The sequence below is a fragment of the Elephas maximus genome, chromosome 8 (genome assembly GCF_024166365.1).
Source record: "Elephas maximus indicus isolate mEleMax1 chromosome 8, mEleMax1 primary haplotype, whole genome shotgun sequence".
NCBI lineage: Eukaryota > Metazoa > Chordata > Mammalia > Proboscidea > Elephantidae > Elephas > Elephas maximus.
The window spans coordinates 49,993,610-50,019,419 of NC_064826.1; the positions used below are offsets into that span (position 1 = coordinate 49,993,610).

At 36.3% G+C, this 25,810-nt stretch overlaps 1 protein-coding gene across 3 annotated transcripts in view; it reads left to right on the top strand.

Annotated features, from left to right (window-relative positions):
* GNAI1 (G protein subunit alpha i1) overlaps nucleotides 1-11,166 on the top strand; it is an 84,435-nt gene extending 73,269 nt beyond the window's left edge. For 2 of the 3 annotated variants that reach the window (XM_049893667.1, XM_049893668.1), the window contains exons 7-9: nucleotides 2,795-2,924; nucleotides 4,023-4,176; nucleotides 9,062-11,166. In XM_049893667.1, coding sequence (XP_049749624.1) covers nucleotides 2,795-2,924; nucleotides 4,023-4,176; nucleotides 9,062-9,252 — 475 coding nt within the window. In that variant the 3' untranslated portion in view covers nucleotides 9,253-11,166. The remainder of the gene's footprint in view (nucleotides 1-2,794; nucleotides 2,925-4,022; nucleotides 4,177-9,061) is intronic. The other variant, XM_049893666.1, reaches the window with a different exon arrangement.
* The last annotated feature ends 14,644 nt before the right edge of the window (nucleotides 11,167-25,810 follow it).

The window sequence follows — 25,810 nt, forward strand, 5'->3', positions numbered from 1 at the left end:
TGTGTTAATTCTTTGTGTGATTTTTAACTGCTGACATAAAAATACCAGTTTCATTTACTTTTTTGTATGATTGGTAGTAACAAATTCAAACTGAGGCAATAGGGCAGTTATAATTTAAGAATGGATATTGTCACCTCTGTGACTGGGCACTTATAGACAGTATCTATCTAGATTATTTTGCTTTAATGTAAGAACCAGCAGTTTTCTTTTACTGTTGGTGAAATTTTGCTAAATATAGAATTAATGCCATTCCAATTTCTGGGTATAATTAAAAATTCATCATTATAATAGGAGAGATTTCTGTTTTCCCTAGGAGTATACATGTATAATAGGTTGGGGTACAATGCCAATTTTATGGTTTTTGATACCTGTATATAGCCAATTAGCTTTGTACCCATCAATCTTGGGCACAAATGATATTAGATGACAGTCTAAGGATGAATTGGTGCATCGTAGGATCTCTAATATCTTCCTTCCCACACCAAAATAATCCTAAAGAAATTTAAGTGCACTCCCTATTTGCTGCTAGCCAAGAGTGCCATTTTTTCATATGAGGGAGAGCATGCTGTATTTTTTCCTGTTGTGATTACTCTTTCTTATTTTTATTATTATGGGTTCGGAAATTAAAAGCATATATAAAATAATTAAGATATTTCTAGTGTATGAAACAATGACTAACGCTCTGTTCTTTTTTAACCTAGCTTTTCAGGGAAGATAAGAGCAATAGTAATATCAGTGTTCTAGTTATTTTCTTCATCTAGCTCTCTCTAAATTCTAATAAACTGTTAAGCACAGTGTAATCATTTATAAGACCCATTCTCAGTCATTTTTGCCCCTTAGCTTATGGATTAGACCAGTCGCACCAGCATCACCCACCTGATGAATTCTGACGCACACTAAAGTTTGAGAACCACTAGATTAGACGAGAGGTTCTTTGTTTATGACCAGTATGTGAATGACCTTCCTTCATTTTAGTTCATAAATTTAAGACATTTCCTCCATTTTTTTTTTAGTTGAATTATTTATCAAGCTGAAGTTCTCTTAAATTTAACAGTATAACTGGTAGATCTTGATTTTCAGCATAGCAAAGGTAACCTATTTTGCTTGCTTGAAAGTTCATTAAAATATCCTGTAGGCATATTTCACTCTTTCAGTCAATAAATATTTATGAAGTACTTACTGTGTGTCTACTGTTGGGAATATAAAGTGAACAAAAACAGAAGTCGTTGCCATTGAGTCAGTTTCTACTCACGGTGATCCCGTGTCTAGAGAGCATAACTGCGCTTCATAGGGTTTTCAAGGCTGTGACCTTTTGCAAGCAGCTCACCAGATTTTTCTTCTGAGGCACGTTGGGATAGGTTCAGTTAGTAGTCAATCACTGAACCATTTGCCCTACCCAAGGACTCACCATTTGCCCTACCCAGGGACTCAAAAAGTGAACAAAAGAGATGAAGTCCTTGTTTTACATTTCTTGGGATGGGAGAAAGGAGATGAGATAAACAAATATTTAATATATCAGTTGATGATAAGTGCTATGGAGAAAAACTAAAACAGGATAGGAGAGGAAATGGGGGATGGCTTATATTAAGTAGTCTGGGTAATGTGTGACATTTGAGCAGAGAAGTTATCTAATATGTTATCTTTTAGTTAAATTTATTTTCAAGTGGTGGTCATAAACTATGGAACAAATGAATAATCATTTTAATTTACTTTTTTTTCTCGTGTCCTTGTTTGATCTTTATTTTACCAGCTGTCCTTTTTGTATCTTATCCATTTTGATTTATTATGTGGTAGAATCATTTTGTTATATAGCATACTTAAAACTTAACGAACAATTTACTAGCTAAGCCAATTAAATGAAGGCCGCTTAAATGATGATAAAAGTAACAATACTAGTTGTTGTACTCAGATTTGGTTTATAGGCCAGTACTGCTCTTTAGGGAAAATTCTTTTTGCCTGAGAATTAAATAGGGACTGTTGTAATTAGTGCACTGTCTAGATAAATGGAGCCTTTAAAAATGTACCAGCTTGCATAGTGTTTCGGTTATATAACTCGTTATTTTCTAGGTTACGTAATGTAATCTATGCAAATTTCAACTTTTGCTTAACTTTATAAGCTGTTCTAAGAAAAAAGAGGGACAGTCTTTATAGGGTCTTGATTGTGTTACTACCCTGGTCGTTAACCTACAATGGTCCCATGTCATAACTTGTCTGAAAATAGGGTTTTTCACTCTAAATTTCAGGGCTTTTTGATAGTCACCCATTTCACATTTCAACTCTCATTTTCTCTATACCATAGCTTTACTTTTTAATTTAGGCAAACCTTTTTGGCCTCTGTCTGTATTTGCCTTGCTTGCCTTGCGTTTTCTTACCTGAAGTGCCTTCTCCTTTATGTCAAAATCCTGTTCATTGCCTCTGAGACAAAATAACATTTTGTAATGGGAAGAGGGGACCGTGTCCTCTGCCACTAATGTTCCATGACTTTAGCAAATTGAATGTATTATCTCTGCATTCCCTAGTTGCTTCATGTGACTTCTCAGTGTTCACACATAGTTTGCAGTCCATTCATTTGTGCTTGTTTTTATGTCCTATTTCCTCCAGTTAAAAAAAAAAAAAAAAAAGGCCAAGCTTTTTTTTTTTTCCCCTCGTCGTGAAACCAGTTTGTGGCATTTTTTTTTCTCCCTCTTCTCCTTTCTCCCCAGCTCTTTGGGGCTATTTTGTTGACGTTACAAAACTCCTCAGAGCTTTTGAACACATTTAATGTGATGTCAACTGATTATTTTTCCTCTTACAGAATGTTTGATGTGGGAGGACAGAGATCTGAGCGGAAGAAGTGGATTCATTGCTTTGAAGGAGTGACTGCGATTATCTTCTGTGTAGCACTTAGTGACTATGACCTGGTTCTAGCTGAAGATGAAGAAATGGCAAGTAGAACCACTTTTAAGGATTGAGCAGGAAATATAAAGGAATAGAGACACTGCTTTTTTGAGAACAAATTTTCTGAGAGAAATTCTTGTTAATGTGTGAATTGAAAGTTCAGGCTCTTATCTCTGACTTTTCAGTTTGCATACTAGAAGGGAAATAAACTAAAGCAGCACAGACAGATCCTGAGAAAAAGGAAAAGACTGATACCTTTCCTATATCTAAATGCAGTGCTATTGACTACATATTGAATGAAAAGAAAGCTCCGTAGTTGTCCAAGGCTCACTCTTCTTATTTCTGTAAATTCAGTCATCTCTGATATATGTCATGCTTTGCTACTGCCATGTCATTTTCAAATATGTTTAAATGTACCACAGATCAGAAGGAAATGTTTTGAAATAGTAATTTAAAACTTTGTCATTTTAAACTAATTGTGGTAAAACCCAAAAAACAAAAAAACCCAGTGCCGTCGAATTGTGGTACAAATTGGAAAAAAAGGAGGAAGATATGTCAGTTTAGTATTTTTTAAATCAGTAATTTGCAGCTCTACTGCAGTAGGTTCAGGTCAACGGCATCATTCATTTCCCTTATTTTGGCACTGTAAAATATAGCAGTGCCCTTTCAGAAACCACAGCTACTTGAAGGGCAGGAAACAGGAATTGGAAATCTCCTCTCTTTAATATGCCATTATGTTGAGGGTGTTGGGGCTAATTGAATTCTAGCTTGTTCTATTAATCTTTAATATCCTCTACTTATCTTTTAATCAAAACTTAAACTCCATAACAATCATATATCTTATCAGATGTTCACACTAGGCATCCCCAGATTGGAAGTCCCTGAAGCGGGATGTCCCAGGCACTGCACACGACACATAGTAGGCACCCAGCAAGAACTGGTTAAGTGCAAAAAGGGATGAATGATGATTAGACACTCGCTTCCCCTAAAAGCAAAATATGCTTAGTTTGAAATGGCAGAAATTTATTTTTGTGGCATGTTGTTTATTTTTCAACTCCATTTCATTAGGACACTTGTTACTTTTTGAACGTAATATTTAATTCTTGTTATTAATGCCAAACTGGTTGTATTCTTTCCTGTTACAGAATCGAATGCATGAAAGCATGAAGTTGTTTGACAGCATATGTAACAACAAATGGTTTACAGATACATCTATCATACTTTTTCTAAACAAGAAGGATCTCTTCGAAGAAAAAATCAAAAAGAGCCCTCTTACTATATGCTATCCAGAGTATGCAGGTATTTTACATCCTGTAGAAAATTTGTAAAATCATACATTTCTAAGTGAAATTTCCCTTAATTCAAGATTTTATTCTTTGATTTCAATTTCTTCGCTTGGTAATTCTTAGCTTTAAAAGAAATTATCAAACTGCATTCGAGCACATTATAAAAGGTTTTTACAGATAGTTCTAGAGTTGTAAATGAAATTGCTGAAAAAACATGCTCATGTTTTGAAAAAGGTGTTAGATAATTTTCAATGCTGACTCCAAGCCTTTGTATATTTAAAATATTAGTTTGTTCATTCAGTTAACATATGCCATGTCAGGAATCATATAATGCAAAGTAAATGAGACATGGCCTCTACCCACTGTCTAATCTAAGAGACAGACTTACTAAAAAACAAACAAACAAGTAAGCAATAGCAATGCAACATGGTCCTTGAAAGGAGCATGAACACTACTGTAAGGGACAAAAATGAAGAAGGAAGTAGTGAAGCAGCTAACCCCTCAGGAGAGTCAGGGAAGGTTTCACAAGAAATTCATAGGTTGGTAAGGAGACTGCTAGTGATACTGTAATTTGACTCCCGTGGAAAAGGAGACCTGAGGTACAATCTTGGCTCTTCCGTAATTGGCTCTTTGATCTTGATCAAGGCAGTTAATTTACCTAGGTCTCAGTACGCCATCTGTAAAACATTGGTTTAGTTCAGTTCCTTGGAGTACCTCCTGGGCTGCTATAGAAGGTGGGTATGGAAACAGACGACTTCTGTTTCAGACCCTTCCCCCTTCACAGTTTGTTCTCTCATTAAAGCAGAGTAACTCAGCTTTCATCTGTTTTACATATTGGCTCTGAATATGATTATATTTTAACAAAGAGAACTCTGTGCCTAAAAAAAAAGTTTGACTGCCACTGGTTTGTATGATCTCTAAATCTAAATATTATAAAGGGTTTTTGGGTTTTTTATTTAGCTAATGGATGGATGGGGTATAAGTTGCTTTTTCTTACTCCATCTTCCTATTTAAAAAAGTCTCAAGATTTTGTTTAATTTTAAACTAAATTTTAGTCAGTTCCTTTACTGAGTAAATTATACAACAACCCTCTGATGTCAGTGCTGTTATATCTCTACTCTTACAGACGAGAACCTTGAGGCCTGCTGGAGTGACAGAGCCTAAATCTAGACCAGGCCTTTTGGACTCTGATGCTCAGGGCATTAACAACTAGGCTGCCTTTAATTAATTCTTATTTGAACCAAAGAGGGGAAGCTTTCTATGATAAATATAATCATAGCACTTATTATTATAGCACTTTTTATATATTACAAAGTTATACTTCAAAATGATTTCATACAGTTGCTTATTTTAAAATTTTTGTTCTTTTTGAAAGTCATAATATCTTGTCACCTTATTCAGAAACATTTTCAATGCTTATTAGGAATAAAATTCCTAATTTATTTATAGTTCTATTGTAACTGTAGTTCTCATTCCAAGATTGAAGTTATCCAAAGACAAAGTGGCTCAGTTTTGTCCTTATTTGAGGCTGTCATTCAGTTTATTTTTATCCTTTTCTATTATGAAGTAGCTAGCCATTTTGTAGTAATTAACATCACCAGAGTCCCCAAATGAATTGATAAATACTATACACCCACGGGGATTTCCGAGTTAACTGAGAATATACTTGTTAGTTCTTTTCCTGCTATGTATACAATATGATCAAGAATTTTTACTTATGTTGTCAGAATCCTTGATCTCAGAATCTTTGCACATGTAGGAGAGTACATAAGTCTTCGCATCTCCACTGTCAAGATTATAGTTTAAAATTTCCGTTGTATGCCCTAAGCACTGGTCAGTTGCCTCGTTTCAACCTCGATTTTCATTTCTGATGGTTGTTTACTGTAGAAGATCACTATGTAGCCTCCAGACTACTCACTTGGTTTATCTCCTTCCTTTCTGTCTGTTCCTGTTTCCTCCTTCTCTTCTTTTAATCTGTGTGTTGGCATTTCACCAGGTTCTACCTTTAGTCCTGTAATCTTTTAGCCCTGGATCCTTTCATAATCCTAGATGCTCACTATGTTTAAATTCTTTTCTCAACTTTGATTTCTCTACAGCTTCAGGCTTGCATTTCCAACTGCTTGTTGGACATGGGCATGTTTTTCTAACACCTGAAACTCAAACTGAACTCAGGTTAATTTTTTTCCTCAAATAGTATCTGTCTACCTTTTAATTATATCACCAACGTTCTTGAGACCTGTCATCACCTATATTTACCATTATTCATGACAATTCCATCACATGTTTAGAGAATAATCACATTTTCTTCTTCCTCTTACCTGTTATTCTTTTCTTAGGACTTAAAATCAGGTTAACGAATCTGTTCATTAGTTCATTCGTGGATTTCCTAGCTCTTAGGATACAGTAATCTAGAGAGCTACCCAGAATATACAGAGAATTGAGTTTTATGCACTCACTATCAGTTATTTCCCCAGACGCATGTTTAATTTATAGGTTACATTAACTTCTGCAGGCCAAAAAGACACTTTATTGCTTTTGAATTTCAGAGCACTAGCCTTATTATGATTTAATAAAAGAAAATTTGATTTATAAAGGTGTATGATTGTCTCTAGCAACTTGAAAGTGTTAATTGTTTGAAGACCATAGTTTTGTTTGCTTTTTATGTCTTAATATAATGAGTTCCATAATTTATGCTGTCATAGCAGTTTAAAGAAAACATTCCTATGAGTGTTTGTCACATTGCATTGTACGGGGCATTATATAAGATATAAAAAGGGGTTAGGGGGCTGTAGGATATGATGTTTATTCTTTAAAACTCATGTTCTAGTTTAGAAGACTTAACACTAAAAAGCATTTGAGATTCTATAAAGCTATATAACAAAAACTGAAATAGAGCATTTTTTTTTGTTTTATAGTATATAGGTGGAAGAAAACATTTTTAAGAGATAGAGAGCCCATCTGGATTTGGAAAATTAGGAAAACTTTTATATAGTGCAGTTTTGAACAAATGTGAAGGCAGTAGGATATGTCAGCCAGTTAAGTACAGTGGGGAGGAAGTACTCCAGCAACATAGGTGGCAGTTTATATATTGGTCCTTACACATAAAGCAAGCCTCACATGTGCAGTAGAGGACTTAAGAACAGCATTATAAGAATAACCAGTTTAACCAGTTGCAGTGGAGTTTATTCTGACTCATAGTGACCCCATGTGTGTCAGACTAGAACAGTGCTTCATAAGATTTTCAATGACTGATTTTTTGGAATCAGGTTGCCAGGCCTTTTTTCCGAGGTGCTTCTGAGTGGACTAACACCACCAACCTTTCAGTTCACAGCTGAGTGCATTAATCATTTGTACCACCCAGGGACTCCATTATAAGTGTGCCACTGCCCACTGCCGTCAAGTCAATTTCGACTCATAGCGACCCTAGAGGACAGAGTAGAACTGGCCCATAGAGTTTCCAGGGAGCGCCTGGTGGATTTGAACTGCCGACCTTTTGGTTAGCAGCCATAGCACTTAACCACTATGCCATTATAAGAGTAGGGGACTTTAAAAGGGGGGCAAATAATTTTGGATTATTACTGCTAAATATCTTTTTCAAATGAACATTTTATTTAAGTATATAACATATACATAGAAAAGTATTCAGCATAAGTGTGAAGTTCAGTTCATTTTTTAAAAGTGAACAGTATGTCCAGTATCTCCACCACAGAGGTCAAGAAATAGAACATTTCATTTGAACAGTGTAACCAGTGTCATTGATTTAAACGTGTAGAAATTGTTAAGTTGGTGTATGTTTTGTTGTGTATATTTTTACACACACATACAAAGCATAATGCAGAAAAAAATAAGAAGGAAATAGAAGATTTCCAGGACTTCCTAAGTCCTATCATTCCCCCTCCCAGTCAGCTGATCAGACCCCCCACACACAAGGGTAAACATTATCTTGACCTTTCCTTGTCAGTTAATTTTGGGTATTTTTAAACTTTATAGAAATTTAATCATACATGTATGTACTTTTTCGTTTCCAGCATCTTTTGTGCAGTAATGTGTGTATGAGATTCATTCATGTCATTGTGTGTCGCAGTCATATTTGCATTATTTCTCATTACTGCAGTTTATTGGCCAGTCTACAATCAATGAGCGTTTAGGTCGTTTCCTAAAGTGGAAGCAGTGTGGCTCTTAGCATTCTTGTTTATGTCTCCTGGTGAACATATGTGCACAGTTGTTTCAGGTGTACACCTAGAAATTGAATTGGTCGATCACAGAGTATGTATGTGATGAGCTTTGGATACTACCAAAGCATTTCTAGAGTGTTTGTACTCAGAGAAAGTCTTTAATGAGTAACCTGATGGCCAGGAGTGTGTCATTCACTTATTTAACCTTGCAGTACTAACCCGCATATTGGACCCATGTATAATTTTTGAATAAAGAAAAATCAATATGAAATGCTAATGTGTTTATAGGAAAGAGAATAAAAAATACTGGTTAGGTTTCAGCCAGTATTTATTGAAGGGGTACTGGGCCAGAACTGAAATAGCATGCCAGTGCAGGAACTATAGGTAGTTCAGTGTTGGAATGTGGAGGATGGGGGATCAGGGGAAACACAAGGGACCTGACATAAGGAGATTTAGGTAGGAACAAAAATTATGGAGAATGTTGAATGCTGTAAAAGATTCTTTTATATTTTAGAGTAACTTACAGTCATGAAAAGGTAATTAACCTTTGGTGTTTTTCATCAAGAAAAAACAATTTCTGTATTTCCAGAAGGGAAAATGCAAATACAGAGTCCACACGTTTTACATATATGAAACTCACTTCAATATTTTAAGTTCTGTATTTGCTTAGCAGTATACTCATTTGAACTTCACATTATGTTTCTTTTCCTTTTCCCATCTCAGGATCAAACACATATGAAGAGGCAGCTGCATATATTCAATGTCAGTTTGAAGACCTCAATAAAAGAAAGGACACAAAGGAAATATACACCCACTTCACATGTGCCACAGATACTAAGAATGTGCAGTTTGTTTTCGATGCCGTAACAGATGTTATCATAAAAAATAACCTAAAAGATTGTGGCCTCTTCTAGGGTTTGCAGTCAACGGTAAAATGCATTTTTCAAACCAAACGAGTACTTATATGTGGATCTCTCTAGACTAGAGTCTTGCAGCAACACAGAATGTAGTATACAGCAGATGCCTCTGGGACCTGACCAAAGTTGTTCCATTTTTTTTTAACCGAAACTAACAGAAGGACCTTTCTTAAATGTGAAAGAAGGTCCTGCAGCGTGAAACTGAAGGGCAGTGTTAAAGCTGGACTCTAGGTTAGTGATGATTTCTCCATAAGTGTAAATATGCAAATGTATGTATACCTGTATTTATAAGTTTAGTTTTTCACATTACTTTTAGGTTTTAATAATGGCAACTTAAGATTCTAGTGTGAATGGCTTTGGAAATAACAGAAACACAGAGTACCTTGTACTGAATGACAGACCATTTCCATATGTGCCAGTTTTAAGCAGCTTTATTTATGTTCAGGTCCTGTAAATGTTTAAGTACAATAATTAATATTAGGAAACATTGCAGACCTTATCTGCATATAATCATATATGTATACTTGTAGTCATAAAAATGTTATTTGTACAAACATTGCACAGAGTATTTTAATAACATGATTTGTTCTTTACATTTAATATGTTTTATGAGATGTTCCTAAGAGGATGGCTATACCTGCCTTTGGATCAATTATTTAAACACCATATACATTTTAATTTTCCTTTTATTTTAGGAGTGCATGCTGCTTTAATCTACATTGGATTTGGTTTGAAAAACTAAAAGTTCAGATTTTTGAGGATACACTATGTTAAACTTATTATATATTCTTAATTTTTACTCAGTTGGTTAGTTTTCACTTTGAATTTTAATATTTGGATGATATCCATGCATTGCCTTAAAGGCGATGCCTAGATTAATTTTTATACTCTTTCAGTAACTACATTTTTATTTAAAACTAAGTTTAGGTGGCTGTTGAGAGTTTTTTGTGGGCAAAAAAAAAAAATGTCAGCATAACGCATTTTGAGACATTCATTTGTGTATTTCCTCTGGGAAATTCCTCGTACCTAGCATACGTAACAGTTTCTTGTTTGAAAGATAGTAAGAAAGATCTTGGAATAACCTACTGCTGATACAATGCAAGCTTTAAATTCACGTATGTAACTAGTTTCAAATTTGATTATCACACTATGCTAAAATTACTTTTTTCCCTTACATAGATATTCAGATTTCCTTCACATGCTCGGGTCTATATTATTTCTTTGGAAAATGTGCTATTATTTCTGAGGAATGAAATGGGCAGTTACACTTAGAAAATGAGTAATAGTATTTAATAAAGTCAGTGATTGTATGTATGGTGAAATAAGTGTTACACATTAGCTAGATACTGAACTTTGATAGAATCATTTTTCTTTGATTATTCATGATGTCTCTGTGACCTTGTTTTGGCAAAAATAGCAGCATTTCCTACCCCACCTCACCCTTTTTTTTTTTTCTGATTTTGAAAAAGTTCATCTTTTAGTAAGCTTTGCTAGTAAGTAGTTTATAGGTTCAATTATGTGCTGTCACCTTGTATTTGTTGAAGTATGTATATATTTGTGGAGGGGTAACCATAAACTACGTTTGTATCTCTTTCATTTGGGGCATTGGTTTTTTTCTTTTCTGTAATGTAAAGAAATTCGAAGTTGTCAAAATTCCTTAAATGTGTTTAAATTATGTGCCTTTCATGAACGATATGTTTTTCATTAATTTTACTGATGGAAGACCTGTAATATCTACATTGTGAAACTATGTATGAAATTCAACTACATTATGAATAAATTTGAATCATAAGAAATATAACAGTTTTAAAAGCCATGAGGAAGCACATATTGGTGATCATCATTGATAAATTCCTGAACTTTATTCTGTGTAATTGTGTTACTAATAAATCCTAATAAATTTAAATTTTTAAAATTTTACAAACCTGTGGGCTAAACACATGCGTTGCATTAGTTGAGTCTCAGTCTATCACATATTAATTTTCCTCTTTCTCTATGCTCTTTTTATAGTTTCATCTACTCTAGAAGCGTGAGTTTTCCCAACCCCAAGTTATGTTGAGATATGGTGTCATATTTGGAATTGCCTGTTTGACATTCTTTTCTGAGAATTTATTGCCCCCCCCCCTTTTTTTTTTCAACTTAGTATGGCCAAAGCCAAATTTGTCATCATTCTCCCTTTAAGCCAGTTCTCACCCCAGACTTTGCCATTTTAGCTATTATCTTAAAATCCCTAGGTGGTGCAGATTGTTTGTGCTCACTGCTAACCACGGAAGAAAAGGCCTAGCAGTCTGCTTCCATTAAGGTTCCCATTGCCATCAAATTGATTCCGACTCATAGTGACTCTATTGGATAAAATAGATCTGCCCCACAGGGTCTCTACTTCTTTATAGTAGTAGACTGCCACATCTTTCTTCTGCTGATAGGCTGATATGTTCGAATTGCTGATCTTTCTGTTAGCAGCTGAGTACTTTAACCCCTGTGCCACCAGGGCGCCCCCTCCATTAAGATTATATCCAAGAAAACGCTGTGAAGCAGTTTTACTCTGTAACACACAATGTCACCATGAGCCGGAACCCAGTCCATGGCAACTGTTTCATTTAATCCGTATAGTAAAGAACAAGAACCCTGGTGGCATATTGTTTAAAGAGCTCAGCTGCTAACCAAAAGTTCAGGAGTTCAAATCCACCACTCACTTCTTGGAAACCCTTTGAGGCAGTTCTGCTCTGTCCTGTGGGGTCACTATGAGTTGGAATTAACTCAAGGGCAACGCGTTTAGTAAGGAACTTCTTAACCGTTTTCAACTCTTTATCTCATCTCCATCTCTACTAAACCATTTGCTAACAATTCTACTTTCCAGTCCACACATGTTTTTTCTTTTCCTTTCCATTCCCACTACCACCTCCCGAACTTCAATGTTTGCTTAACTTACAGTTGAAATAGTTATTAAATCCCCCAACTCTCATTTTTTCCTCCCTTCATCCGGTTAATTAATATAGAACTTCAGGTGTGTTTGTTGCCTTTTACATTAACTTTCATTGACACTGATTTGAATTAAGTATAACTTAGCCTCACATTCAAGTCTGTTCACCATCTGACCCCACCCCTATTACCCCCCACTACTGCCGTACACTACATCCAAATAGTGCCCTGTGCATAGCCTGGGCTTTCCTCTAAACATTATGCTACATGTTATATGAGATGTATTTGGACTAGTGCCTAAAACATGGGAAGTGCTAATTTGTGCTGGTGAATTTTATTGTTTGTTAATTAGCACTTTTGCTCATGATACCTTCCTTAGATTCAACTAATTCTTTAGTCTGCCCTTTTGGGAACTGCGTGATCTGGTAGAGCTGCCAATCACATTCTTCACCTCCTTGGGCATAGACTCAGGCCTAACCAGTTATAGTCCATGGTCATTGGGCAGGTGGCCCAGATAAGCCAATCATAGTCCCAGTTCCCATTCCTAAAGTCCCTAAAGTTCTTGTAGTTTCTGAAGTTTATTTACCCCAGAACCAAAAAACCAAGCTCGATTCCAACTCATAGTGACCCCATAGGACAGAGTAGAACTCCCCCATAAGGTTTACAAGGAGCAGCTGGTAGATTCAAACTTTTGGTTTGCAGCCGAACTCTTAACCACTGTGCCACCAGGACTCCTAAAAAGCTTTTTTAATGCTTGATCTAATTTAATCAAGTTCAGTCCCTAAATGAAAAAAGTACTAACTAAAATGTCTTGTTACCGAATAACCACAATAACTGAGATAGATCAGAAAAAGGCTCAAATTAACTTGAGGAAGATCAGAACAAGATTTTAAACTATGACTTCCAACTCCATGCCTATTGTTCATTCCAAAGAATGCTAGCTTGTTTCCAGAAAACAATCCCTTTCAGTAAAATTTCTGCCTGGTTTTTAAGGTCCTGTTGGAATGTATAGGAGCCCTGGTGGCAGTGGCTAAGAGCTACAGTTGCTAACCAAAATATTGGCAGTTTGAATCCATCAACCACTCCTTGGAAGCCCTTTGAGGTGGTTCTGCTCTGTCTGCTAGGGTCGCTGTGAGTAGGAATGGACTCAATGGCAACAGGTTTGGTTTTATTTTATTTTTTTGGAATGTGTAAGAAGTCTGCCTGTCCCTACTGTGCGTTCCAAGTTTCTCTGAACCATAATACTTTGTTAGAGTAAAACAACATAAGACCTATTAAGTTTTGTATCAAAACTATGTTATCTTAACACCCATTAGATTAGAAGCTACTTAAGCGAACCAACGGTTTTGTACATTTTTACATCTTTTATTGTATGCAGATCCATTTACAGGGCATTTTGTAAATGAATTTAATTAATAATGTAATCAACCTTGCAGATGTTAGCACTGTTGTTATTTTTAGAGAGGCAGAAGAAAGTGTTGCTGAGCAGCTAGCCCAGTCTGGATTCAAATCTCTTATTAACTGGGTAACCTGGGGCAAGTTACTTCATCTTTCTCTGCCTCCATTTTATCATATGAAAAGTGGGGATTAAATAATCAGACCGTTAATCTTAATGGTCATCAGTATGAAATAAGTTCACAATACAACTAAGCGCTTAGGAGTGAGTCTGACATGTGCTAAGCCCCCAGTAAGTGTCGTCATTATTTGGTTATAAAGAACATTTAATTTTAAGGTGTCTTTACGATCAGTCATTTCTTAAATAGTTGTCGACAGGAGTTTTGAAATGCCTCAAGAACAATAATCATAATTTATCTTATAGTTAGGACTTTATTTCACTTTGGTATTGATTTTAGAAAAATGCGAATGAGGCTGCGTCTTTGTAACTTCAGGACACATTTGTGTTATGTTAATGTTATAAAGAACCTGGAGATTTATGTTATTTTCAAGTTAGTTTGGAAATTTTTCTCTTGTAGTTGCATTTCAGTACCCTATCTTAACAGCTAAAATACATTTATGTCAAGTTTTATATTTCACAACTCCACTGGCCTGTTTCCCGGGCATTTCCCCTTAACCTATTATAACTGCTTGCTATGGTGCCTGTTGTGATTTGTTATTTACTTGGATTTTTGAGTTACTTTAAAAGTTATGAAACACGTTTTATCAAGTCAGTAACACACCCAAATATGCACAGACAGAAATCTGTTGAAATTGTCCAGGCCAGCGCTGAGGAAACCTGACTGGGACAGCCCCGCCATGTCGTAAATCTTGAGCACCATGTATAAGGTCTAATATTTCCAGCTTCTTTGATTTAGTGCTCATCTTCCTGGTTCTTCATACCAAGAAAATGGATGGAACACTTATGCAAAGAGACAGTTCCTTAAATTAAGAATGTATTGTAATCAATTGAAATCAAGACAGTAGGTGTTGAGAAAAGCACGTGTAGAACAACAATCAAGGTAGGGATTTTGTCTTCTATTTCATTAGGTGATAGAGTGCCATTTTTAATAAATGAAGGTGATGTTTCTTTCTGAGTGCCACAGAAAGTATGTGGAATAGGACTCTTGATAGCCTAAGACTCAAGGCCTGTATGTGTTTAACCCAATGTTTTCCAAACAGTAGTTACGCTAACACAGCAACCACTGGTCACATGTGGCTACAGAGCACTTGAAATGAAGCTAGTTAATTGAAATGTACTGTTAAGTGTAAAATGCTCATGGGAATTCAAAATCACGAAAAAAGGAATGTACCTGTTAGAACTGATAGAATTTTGGATGTATTGGGTTAAATGAAACAATTATCTAAAATGCCACCTGTTTTTGTTTTGTTTTGTTTTTACATTGTTAATGCAGCAACTACAAAAGTTAAAATTACATGGCTTGTAATGTATTGCAATTTGGGCAGCATTGTAATTCAGAATCGACTTGATGGCAGTGAATACTACAGTGTGGAACACTTTTCCTTTCAAAGCAGCTCTATTTACATTCTATGGACACATGTTCTCAAGTTTTAGAAAAGTAGAAATAGTGGACAAAAGCTAAGTCTTGGTTAATTGGATAAGTCACTACCTTGGTGTCTTTCTTGGGCCTCCCTAAAGGGTTGGACTATTCCAGTGGTTTGGTTGAATAATATGGCCTGTTCTGAGGGGGTGAAGGGGAACCTATTTCATTTTCACTTCAAATATGTCAGCTGTAATAGAAGAGAACAATCCACATTTTGAAAGCTATACTCTAAAACTGGATTTTGAAATTAGTAGTATTTTTATTTTTAGTTCAAATACGTGGAGTAGGAGTTGACCTATCAGAATACCAGAAAATTACTAAGCCCTCGTTTACAAACCCACTTTTTCAGCCTTTTTTAGCCAAATCACAATATTTGTGTTTTTTTTACGTTGCTGTTATGTTGTGTTTTTTAATATGTTAATTCTACCAGACAAATTCCTTTCTCCCTCCATACCTCCCACAGGACTGGGCTGAGCACAGTCAGGCATTAAAAAAGCTTCCTAGTTTAGAGTAGCTCCCTGGAGCTGTGAAGGAGGACAAGAATTTGATATTCAGCAGTACTTAAAAAAAAAAAAAAAGTACTTAAGTGAGGATAAAAACCGGGTCACATATTCGAAGTCCTTGGATGCTTATTCTGTTTTTTGTTAAAGACAGAACACCACAAATGGGTTTACTCTGTAAGGTTCAATAAAATCACATTATGCTTGGTAAAGGAGACAGTGAAAAAGAGGAAGACCCTCACTGAGACGGATTGACAACAGTGGCTGCGACAGTGGACTCTAACATAGCAACGATTGTGAGGGTGGCGCAGGACTGGGCAGTGTTTCGTTCTGTTGTACATAGGGTCACTATGACTTGGAACCGACTTTGACAGCACCTAAGAACCACACAATCTGTATAATTGAAGCTTATTAGATTCTCAAACATCCCTCAGAATTTCAGTTCATTAGCTTAATGAGATCAATCTGAGAATTTGAGTTCATTAGCTTAATAGGATCAATCTGCATATACCTATACATATTTATTATGTGTGTGTATGCACATTATAGCTACACTCCTTAGAGTGTACATACAGAGATCACCCCATGATCTCTATGGCAACTTTCTACTTGGCACCGTGTGCATCAAATAAAATTTATCTACATTGCTCTAACATATGAAGAAAGAAAAATGGTAGATTTTATATCAATTTATCATTTAATTAAATGCTACTGTATTCCCTTCCAAAATACCACAAATTGGGTGGTTTATAAGAACGGAAATGTATTGTCTCGCAGTTTTGAAGGCTAGGATTCCAAAGTCAAGGTGTTGGCAGAGCCATGCTCTCTGTCTGCTCTAGGAGGAGATCCTACCTTGTCTCTTCCAGCTTCTGGTAGCCTTATGCAACCCTTGGTGTCCCTTGATTTATAGATGCCTCGTCCCTCTATGTGTCTCTTCTCTTTTATAAGGGCGTCATTCACATTAGATAAGGACTACTTTACTGCTTCAATATGACTTCTTGTTAACTGATAATATCTTCAAAGACCCTATTTCCAGATAAGATCACATTCACAGGTATAGGCATTAGGCCTTCAGCACATCTTTTTCGGGACACAATTCAATCCATAACAATTATGTATCCAAAAGAGGTGTTAAGATTCAGTTAAATTTGTATTTATATTATTTTATATTAAAAAATCTAATGTTTAAAAAAAATTTTATCAGTCATGCCCATACTTATCCAAGTCCTGTCTCCATTCAGGAAATTCTACCTATTTCTTCCTATCACTAAATTAGTGGGATATATTCACCTTTACTTAAATATATCATGGTCCACTTAGAAGCAAAGATTTACATGGGAAAAAAAAGCAGCGTCAACCCTGCTACCTAATTTCTTAGAGCTCATCTTTACCTTTCAGGAGTGTGGTTTTTCTTGGCCTAAGTGTGTGGATAATAAAATAATGGTTATGCTGTTTACTAAGTAGCAGAAGACTTCACCAGACTGACAGTTCCAGTCCAGAGCTGTTTCTCAACATGACTTATTTAAAATTTGGCTAAATAGTTTATCTAAGAAGCCATATAAATACTCCCATCTTTTCTAATTAAATGTTATCCCTCTTTCCATGAACCATGTTGAACCTTTTCACAAAAATGCCCTTTCTGTTCAGTTATTGACAAACAGTTGGGAAGCATTTGACCTATTAAGAAAAATACAGCTGCCAGCTCCACTTACTACTGTGGTTAAGCATTAATCAAAAAACAGCTTAAAAATGCATGTTTTTTTAATAACTTATTTCTCCATGTCAATTCTAATAACTTTAATTTAGATCTCCAAGGACCAGGAACATTTTGTGTGGATTACTTTTTTTTTTTTTTAATTTGCCACATAGTTTTGGATAGAACATAAATTATTATATTGACCTTATTGCATATGTGTCCTTTTTCCATTAATAGAATATTTAGATTTAGGGGTTTAAGCTACTTAGCACCTTCTCTGTGAAAAGTCCTATTTGAGGAGGCAAAACGGGACAGAGATGAAGAAGCCAGATAGTTTGAAACTGAATCCCAGCCCTGCCACTTCCCATTGTGTGACCTTGAGCAGAGGACTTAACCTTTCCATGTCTCAATAATTTCTCTGTTTAATGAGGGTAATATTAGTGCCTTGAAAAGACTAAATGAGTTATTACATGGAGAGTGCTTAAAACCATATGCCCAGCACATAGCATGATAGACATTTTAGCCACTATAATGGTCACGATGGTAGTGGTGGTGATTAGGAAGATGGATATATTATGGAGAATAGAGATAAAAACTTCTTTGCCTTCAGGAAAAGGGAGGAAGAAGATGGAGGAGACCAGCATGTAAGCAATTAATTGTAATTCAAGGTAAAATGAAATGAGCACTGTAATGGAGATATAAGCAGCGTTACCATCTGTCCCATCACAATCCTGGTTTATTCCAGGGACATCAGCATAATTATAATTTCATCTCCTTTCACTCTTAGAATTAACCTGTGGTCACTGTAAATAAAAGCAACCTCATATGAGAAGCCAGAGGATGGACTTAAGGCCTCACAAAGGAAAAGATTTTACTGACCCATGAAAGAAACAGGGATAGGAGGGAAAGCCATTTCTCTGTCCCTCACCAAGCTTTTCCTGAAAGGGCACTGTAAGGGTGAAGGCTGGGTTTCCCTTGAATTTTCAGTAGAGCAGAAAAGAGAAAAATTCCTCAGGAGACTGCATTCTTTTGCTATTGCTCCTGTACCAAATTATCATGAACTTAGTGGCTTAAAGCAACACACATTTAAAGTCTTACAATTCTGGAGGTCATGAGTCCAGAACGGTCTGGAGGGCTATTACATCTGGAGGCTTTAGGAGAGAATCTGTTTCCTTGCTCCTTCTAGCCTCTAAGGCCGCCTGCAATCCTTGGCTCATAGGCCCTTCCTCTCTCTTCAAAGCCAGCAGAATAACATTTCCTCTGTGTTCTAACCTCTACTTCTGTCTTTACTTCTGTATATACCCTGATCCTCCTGCCTCCCTCTTGTAAGGAGCCTTATGATTACATTGGGCCTACCTGGATAATCCAAGGTAATCACTTCAAGATCCTTAATTTAATCACAGTTTAAATCCGCCAGGCGCTCATTGGAAACTCTGGGGCAGTTCTACTCTGTCTTATAGGGTCGCTATGAGTCAGAATCGACTCAACGGCACTGGGGTACTGGGTAATTTAATCACATCTGCAAAGTGTCTTAATTTAATCACATCTGCAAAGTGTCTTAATTTAATCACATCTGCAAAGTGTCTTAATTTAATCACATCTGCAAAGTGTCATAGGGTCGCTGTGAGTTGGAATCGACTCCACGGCAGCAGGTTTTGTTTTTTTTTTTTTTTGGCAAAGTGTCTTTGACCATGTGAAGTTACAGGTTCACAGGTTCTGGGGATTAGTATGTGGACATCTTTGGGGGACCATTATTCAGCCTACCACAGTGACTTACTGCTTTCATTGGTCTGGTACCAAGAGCACTCACTGAAACCTGTGAGAGCTAGAACTTGTTTTTCCAGGTCTCACAAGTTTTCCTCCTTTTCAGGGTGCAGTCACCACTTTTCTATTGCCCTCTATTTAGTGGAAAATATTTGAGTTTTTCTTCTCTGACAGGTTTCAGCCTTACACGAGTTCTGGCTTTCACAGGTTTTACTGCAGTATTTACAGCCAAATACCATCCTATTAAAGATGAAATGTTCAAAATCTTAACTATCTCGAGCACACAGCTAAATTAGCTAACTGCATTTCCAAAAGCAGAATCAGGAATTCACTTAACTGAGAAAATAATACTCCAAACTTCAAAGTGACCTTTTAGTTAGATGTTTCAACTAGAAGAATACCAGTGAAGGAAATCCTCAGTATCTGAGACTAAATGGTACTGGAAAGAGGCTCTAAAAGCAAATCCTCTTAAAATAAGGGAAAGAAATCCATATAGTAAGTGATGATAAAGAAGGCTGACTGGGTGTTTTCTCAACAAAAAAAAAACTTAGAATTCTAAAAATGAGTATGCTATGTTTAACAAAATTTGGGGTTAATTTCAACTGTGTGGTAATTTGTTGAAAAAAGAGTAAAACAAGTTGAGCCTTTTGGGGTAATATTTGTTAAAATATGTGATAGAATATGACTGCCTTCCTATATGTCTTTCATGGCATGATCATAAAAAGTTATTTCTGAAAATATATTGGAGGGCTTACCAATTTTCTCAAGCACCTCTGTTATTTATGCACCTCAGAAGACTCTATTTTGTCATCATTCTTATATGTATTTGTCTTTATTTGTTAACAATTTTAATTTTGCTAGTTCCTCATTTCTTAGTTTTATGGAATTTGATTACAGTATTTCTCCAACATTATTTCCATCAATTACATTAAATCTTATATTCTCAATAATATTTGTATTTTTACTTCATAGTTGATTTAAGTCACATTTGCATAGAACATTAGATCATACAACACAAATTCAATAATTAAAAGACTGGATATGCTAAGATGTTGCTGTCATGGTGGAGCTATGTGCTCCTATTAACAGGAGATGGATGTTTGAGCAGGGACGAACAAAATCAAAAGTTCTAAATGAACCCCTGAAACCATTACCCTGAGATAACCTTTAAATCGTAACCCTTATACCAAAAATATCCCCTAAAGTCTTTGTAAAACCAAATAATAGTTTAGCTTAACTAGTAAAGAATGTCTGCCTTCAGCATTGTACTCTTTTAAGATCTATCTATATGGGATTAAATTGACAAGAGCAACTTGAAAGATTAGATGGGAAACTCAGGGGACAGTTACATATTCATGGGAGAGAAACAACTCAGAAAAGGAGGGTGAGAATGGTCACACAATCTGGAAAATGTAATCAGTGTCACTGAAGTGTACATGTAGAAATTGTTGAATTGGTGTATGTTCTGCTTTGTATATTCTCAATCACAACCGAAATAAAATAAATTATAAAAAAAGTTCTAAATGAATTTTTCATCATATGGTGACTTTTTATTCCCTATGCAAACTTTTATTTTACTATGGGAAACTAAAATAATGAATGCCTGAGGAATCAGTTCCACCTTTTAGGTAAATAGAGATGTAATAGCTTGGGGAAAAAATTGGGGGATACTAAAAATCACATTAAATTTGCCTTAAAGTTTTACTATTTATTTTCCTACTAAGTACAATTAAGATTGTTGTTAGTTGTTGTCAGTTAATTCCAACTCATGGCAACCCTGTGTGTGCAGAGCAGAGCTGCCTCATAGGGTTTTTCAGGATCTGACCTTTCAGAAGGAGATAGCCAGGCCTGCCTTCCAAGGTTCCTTGGGTGTGTTTGAACTGCCAAACTTTAGGCTAGTAGTTGAGCACTTAGCCGCTTACACCACCCAGGAGCTCTCTAGGATATTTAACTGAGGAGTGATTTTTTTTTTCTTTTTTTACTTATAAGCTTCACGTTGTTAGGAACTATATCTATATTATTCACTGTCACGTCCTTAGCGTTATGATAGTATCGGATATAGAACAGGCACTCATTCAATTTTGAGAGAGAAACAAATATGTAAAATTTTTAAGTATGTTATTATGCTGAGAAAGCATTCACTAAAATGCAATATTTACCATAGGTAATTTGTTATATCCAAATGAACAAATAATTCATTGTAGAAAGTGAGTGAATTCAATAAAAGCATTTTGTTACCAATATTTAATGTAGAAAAAAAAAGTATATATGAATAACCCCTTCTCCTTATACCATGAGAACATTCTTGGTGGTAATCCTAACTCAAAATTTTCCACATTTTTTCCACTGAACAGAGTATTGTCCAAGATAGGTATTTGGAAAACAGGGAATTTTTTTTTTTTTGCAAACAAATTTGGAAATAAACAGCATATTACGTCCCGCTTTTGGAGATTTAAAGTCTCTAATACATCCTGTTGCCAAAAAAAATTTTTTTTACAACACTTCCTATACTTATTTGATAATGAAGCTTCCACCCTACTCAAATACCTACAGAAACGCAATGAGTATACATAGAACGGTTTTTTTTTTAAGTACCTTTTTTTGTTGTTGTTTTTTCCCTTCTTCCCACCCCATCTCTGTTCTATTAATTTGAGCTTTAAGAACTTGGCAAGCAGAGAATGAAGAAAAAAAGGGGTGGGGGAATAGGTGAAGGAAGGCAAAGAGGAGGAGAAAAAATGTTGAAGGGCAGAAATGTTCAATAAATGTTGAACAGATGGGTAAACAAGAAGCCACACACTGAGCCATGGTCACCTGGAGACAAAAGGCTTAGAGGTAAACTTCTGAAGAAGACGTGAGTGGTCACCGCCCACAGAAAGATTTAAGAGGAAGTTGTCTCAGTGTTTAATGATATGGTCACAAATGTCTGTGGGGTGGTTTGCAGAGGACAGCTAGGGAGAGGTTGCTATTTTGGTCGTTTCTCTCCCAAAAAAAGAGCCCTGGTGATGCAGTGGTTAAAGCGCTTGGCTGCTAACCAAAAAGTCAGTTCAGTTCAACCCACCAGCTGCTCTGTGGGAGAAAGATGTGGCAGTATGTTTCCGTAAAGGTTTATTTTACAGCCTTGGATACCCTATGGAGCAGTTCTACTCCATCCTGTAGGGTTGCTACAAGTGGGAATCGACTTGACTGATAGTGGGGTTGGATTTTTCCCCCAAAATGCCTGGGATTCTTATGCAAAGGGGCCTTCCTTCTCTAGACTTTTGTAAGCCAAAGGGTCAAGGAAGAGCCATGATTACCAATTGATTTACTGACTGGCCTTATACTTATATAACTAAACGGCCCACTTAAGTGATTCTTTCTAAAATTATAAAATTATATATGTGTTTGTATGTGAATAGGCATGTGGTGTAAAGAATAAAACAAACACTTGATACACCCATACCCATTGCTGTTGAGTTGATTCCAACTCATAGCGGTCTTATACATAAGGTTGCAGTATCTTTGGAAGCCCCTTTTGTGCTGATCACAGCTCTCTCTGAAGTTTGTGTTTTCCATTCCATGTTTTTGTTTTGTTTCACTTTAATTACCACGTATTTACATATCTCTTAACTATATATTGTTTAGTTTTTCATACTTTTGAACTTTGGGTATCTGACCTCAAACTGCATGTGTTGCTCAATGGCTTGTGTTTTGTTGTTGTTCGGTATTGTTTATGAAATTTGTTTATGAAATTTACCCATGTTGACATGTGTAGCTATGTAGTTCATTTATTTTTACTGCTGAATTTACATCCATTGTATGTCCATATCCTAATTTATTCACTCGTTCTCCATTGCTGGACATTCCGGTTGTTTCCATTTCATTTTGCCAATACTGCCTTGAGCTTGCTTATCTTGGCATGTATTCAATGAGTGGAATTAGTGGGTTCAAGTGTATTCACATCTTTTTAATTTCCTAGATGTGAAATTGTGTTCCAAGGTGTATGTAGCAATTTGTACTCTTATCAGCCTTTATAAAACTTACACAATTTATCCACGTCACCAACTCACTTGGTATTATTAAACTTGTAGCTAATTTGCAGCAGGCCAGCTAAGCTTGCTCCGTGATCAGCTGGTAGGAGACAGAGCTTGTAGAATTTTGAGTAACCCGCTAAAAACATACCTGTGTTCCTGCTTCCTTGTGAGTCAGCCTAAATTCAGACTAAGCCACTTTAGTGTGGTGTCCTGTTTTAGGAACTAGTGTTTTAGAATATAAGTATTTAACTAAGATCTATATTCTTGAAGTTCAAGGATGGTGTCCAGTTCATCCTTTGCATGGAACTAGACCAGCAAGTCCATCTCTGCAGGAGGGGAAATCTCCACCTGACTTTGTGAGATGTACTCTCCACAGAGGCACAGTTGATTGGTGGCCAAATCAACAGTGGACAAGGACTAATCTGACTTCACGTTTCTCTCTCCTGTCTGGGGTTTGGAAGCAGAGCTAATCCATTTGTATTAAGTTATTGTTTGAGTTTTAGACAATTTAGTGTGGGATTGGGGTAGGTGGGTGGGAGAAGATCCTAAAAAGGGTGATAGAGGACCTCATTCTTCATAAGGACACTCGGAAGTGCAAACAATTAACTGGAAATATAAGAAATGTGACTGTATTCATAAAAAAAAAAAATACTGGGAGCTAATTAAGCTAGTTATGCCAGCTCCATATCATTTAAGGACATAAAAACTTTCCTTTTGCCTCTTATTTCGTGCTAAATCCAATTTAAACTTCTTGCACAAGATTTATCCTACACTGGCCCTAGGTAGCCCTATTATAACTAGTCATTGGTATTTCTCACAACCCACTCCAAAATTTCAGCTTGGCTTATCAGCCTGGTCTTATCAGAGCCTTGTGTATATGCCTAGATTTTATTGCTTATAGGGATTCCAGTATTTTTAAGGGATTCTGTTTTTCAGAAATTCCAACATTTACTATTCGTAAATTATGAAGTATTTTTTCATTAGTCTTGCCCTTCATGACTACAAGGGGATAAGACCTCAAAATAAGTTCCGAGAGTTCAAACTCCCTTTCCAAATCTCTTTCATTTCCAGACCCTCAACCATGGTCCATGTGCCATTGCCAGCAATTAATTATAATTAATTCAGTCTCCCAGTGGTGAGACTGAACATTGCTAAAATGTTACTGCTATCTTTGCTGGAAGCCCTAGCAATTCTGCAAGTCTCTGACTCATCTCAACACCAATTACCTCTTCCTGACTTCCTAGTGTCACTGTTGGACCACATGCTACCCAAGAGTCTGATAAAAAAAACTTCTGCCAATGGCCCCGTCTGTTTCTTGGCTCCTTATTGTGAGGAAAAGTATGCTGTATCCATCAGTCTGAATTGTCTTTGTAAATGAAATCAAATGTAAACACAAATTTGCCTAAATAAGCAGATAAATAAAGTATTGACACACATACCTGGGAATCTAAGCAAAGGGTAAACTTTGAGCACATTCGGATCCATGGACTCACTTTCTGTCTCTGGGCCCTGCTTTCCTCTGTGTGTTGGCTTCATTCTTATGTAACCTCTTCCACATGGTAGGAAGGACAGCTGTTGGCAGCCTCAGGTTAATAACTCCATAGTATATGAACCAAAAGAAAAAGAGCCTCTCCATTTCCCATTATCCCTATATCTAATCTCATGAAGGACTCAGACAAGTCCTGTTTGGGTCACATCTCCACTTCATGGACTATCATGCTGATTAAAACCAAACCAAACCAGTTGCTATCAAGTTGATTCCAGCTCGTAGTGACCATATAGGTCACACTCATAGCGACCCTAAAGGACAGGTTCATAGTGATCCTATAGGACAGGCTCATAGCAACCCTATTGACTGCCCCATAGGGTTTCCAAGGAGCTGCTGGTGGATTTGACCTTCTGATCTTCTGGTTAGCAGCCCAGCACTTAACCACTGCACTGCTAGGGCCCCTCATGCTGATTAGGGTGATAGATTATCACAATAAGCTAGGCCAGGTCTGGGCCCAGCACTTTGGCCAGAAGACGGGTGGAGTAGTGTGTGATTGGAAGATTTACTTAGAACCGAATGGGATGGAAGAGGGGCATTTCCCCAATGGAAACAGCCCAGTGAGTTGTATGTTCAACAAGAAAATGTATTATATATAAATTGGTCATCATTTTTGTGTATAGATTTTCTTTTCTATAAGCCCATAAAGTTCACATACTTCGGGAAATAATTCTAACTAATCGGTTTACTGAGAGATGAAGGAAATCTCTCTACAACACCCACTTCCTTTTTTTTGAAGTGGATAATTTAATGACGCATTCAAGCTAGTGTTTTTCAAACTGTTTCAGACAGTTCTGCAAGATGTCTCTCAAAAATATTCCAAAGAAATGATTACTATTTCTTCCTCGTAGAAATTCACAAGTACATTATCATAATAAAGATTCTGAATATTTCTGCATTAAAGAAAGTGGCTTAATTTAATGTAACCCAGTACTTCCCAAACTTATTTGACTAGAGAACTTTTTATGTGAAACATCTATTAGCAAATTGCGGAATAGGTAATTGAGGAACACAGTATGGGAAATGCTGACAAATAAAAAGGTGTGGACTTCCTTTTGATAAGACACTGACATCTCTGAAATATTTTGCAGAAGATAGTGACCTCATGCAAGATGGAAGGA